Below are 2,225 nucleotides of genomic sequence, written 5' to 3'. Positions count from 1 at the left end.
GTAAAACTTTCACTAAAAGAAATAAAATGGTTTCCTTTCTTTAAGTGGACTTGACTTTGTATTATTTTCTTACCGAATAATAAAAAATAACCTGCATTTAGGCAAAAAAAATTCTCCCCGATGAGTCAGCAGTAAAATTCTGAGTTCGACTACCCACAATGGACATAGCATATATATAGGTAATTGTGTAGCTATATATGTGCGCTAAAACAACAAAAAAGAACTAAAAAAGTTTTTTTCCCCTCAGAAAACAGTGGTTGAAATAATTAAGTATTTAGCAACTGAACTACAAATTTCGGAATTAGATGGAATAATTCACAATCTAAAGTACCCTAATCGTAACAAAAAGAGGCAGAAAAAATAATCATTTTGAATTTAAATATCCGATAATGTGTAGTATGACATACATCTGGCTTGGCATGGCCTGGTGGTTATGGCGCTCGACTCGCAATCTGCGGGTCGCGGGCTCGAATCCACGGTACACCGAACATGTTCGCCCTTTCAGCCGTGGGGGTGTTATAATGTGACAGTCAATCCCACTATTCGTTGGTAAAAGAGTAGCATAAGAGTTGGCGGTTTGTGTTGATGACTAGCTGCCTTCACTCTAGTCTAACACTGCTAAATTAGGGACGGCTAGCGCAGATAGCCCTCGTGTAGCTTTGCGCGAAATTCAAAACAAACATACATGCTTCTGACGCTGCTTCTTTAAACTCTGCGGAATAAAGCAATGAATTATCGCCATTTAGTTGGCAATTCAACTTCTCAAGAACATTATCTATGTAAGTGAATGTAAGCCTGTATTTTACTCTCGAACAGTAATTCAAAATATAAATCAACATAATTGATTAGAGTTGTTTAAACATTTGTTTAGCAACAAGTAAAAGCTTGGAATGGACTATTCTTTCATTTGAGGGGGTGTCTGTGAGCCAGACTAGTTTTGGAGAATTCCACTCCTCAGCAGTGACCCTGGACACTACCACCAATGAAATATATTATTTCTTTTCTGGCAGTTATTTTGATTTGAAATTAATTATTTCCGAAGAAACAATTAATAATCAGGGGTGTTCGAAGATTAAGCAATCCTCCTTCACCCCGCGCGTGGACTAAAGGTATGGGCTTGAACTGAAGAACAAGAAATTAATACAAACAAGCTATGTAAACTTAAAAAAGGGTAATTAAAAACGTAAACGGCCGATATAGGACAAAGTAGCAATGAAATATCAGACCAAACCAAGCCTTTATAGTAGTGAGGTATCGAAAATCGAAAAGGTTTATTTAAGTGTTTTACACTCAGAAAAAACACTTAAATACACCTTTTCGATAAATCAACATAAATTTACAAAGACCTTGAAATGCTCATTTGTTTTTATTTTTAACGCTTGATCACAGCGTCCTCTATATAGCGTCCTGTTAGCTATATAAACTCCTTAGGTACAGTACACGAAACAAGCGGCAATTGTTTGTTATTTTGAAAGTTTTATGTGTGTTGGTGATATCAGGTGTACTTGAGTAATGTCTACGAAACCTACATTGGGGTATTGGAACATTCGAGGGGTAAGTATTAATTATTGTTAGTAATTAAATTGAAAGTAAGTAGCAACTAAAATCGATACTTAAATGTTATATTTTCGAATACTACAAATATAACGTAATAAGTATATAATATTATGAAAAATTAGTGTATGGTATTAGTAGTACGATATTGAATCTGGTCGTCATTGTTGTTATAAATTATAATAATATCGCTTGTGAGTATGTGTCTAGTGTTTTCTAAGTGCATTTAAGTATAATTCTGTAGCTTTTTTTCTTGTATAATCATGAGTTTTTGATATTACTTTACCTGTTTTTTTTTTTTTTCTCTCTCTGAGAGGTAATTGATTAACAAATAACAATCTAAGGTTCGTGATTAATTATTGTTAATATTGCGTTATTTAAACCAACATTGCTAACTTTACACCTATCCTAGTGTTACGTCTCCGTTTGTTAATTAATTTTCCGTAACTTCGTTCCGACGAAACTTTAGCGACACAAGTCCTTACTTAATAAAACTGGTTTATTCTTTCCGAATATAACTTTACGATACATTTATTTTCAACAATCTCTCTATAACAAACGCTATATCAACGAATGTGCTCAGCTTCAATAATACTGTCTGACTGCAGATCAATTACTCACTGTCTACATACACATTACTCTGTCACGTTGTCACCCTCTTTTATAAACCA

At 34.1% G+C, this 2,225-nt stretch overlaps 1 protein-coding gene across 1 annotated transcript in view; it reads left to right on the top strand.

Moving 5' to 3' along the window:
- The first annotated feature begins 1,409 nt into the window (after positions 1-1,409).
- LOC106474235 (glutathione S-transferase Mu 1-like) overlaps positions 1,410-2,225 on the top strand; it is a 6,433-nt gene continuing 5,617 nt past the window's right edge. Inside the window, exon 1 of the mRNA XM_013934925.2 lies at positions 1,410-1,554. Within this exon, the coding sequence (XP_013790379.1) occupies positions 1,513-1,554 (42 nt within the window). The 5' untranslated portion in view covers positions 1,410-1,512. The remainder of the gene's footprint in view (positions 1,555-2,225) is intronic.

Source organism: Limulus polyphemus, unplaced genomic scaffold, assembly GCF_000517525.1.
Source record: "Limulus polyphemus unplaced genomic scaffold, Limulus_polyphemus-2.1.2 Scaffold6978, whole genome shotgun sequence".
Classification (NCBI taxonomy): Eukaryota; Metazoa; Arthropoda; class Merostomata; order Xiphosura; family Limulidae; genus Limulus; species Limulus polyphemus.
This window is presented reverse-complemented; position numbering and strand designations above follow the sequence as displayed.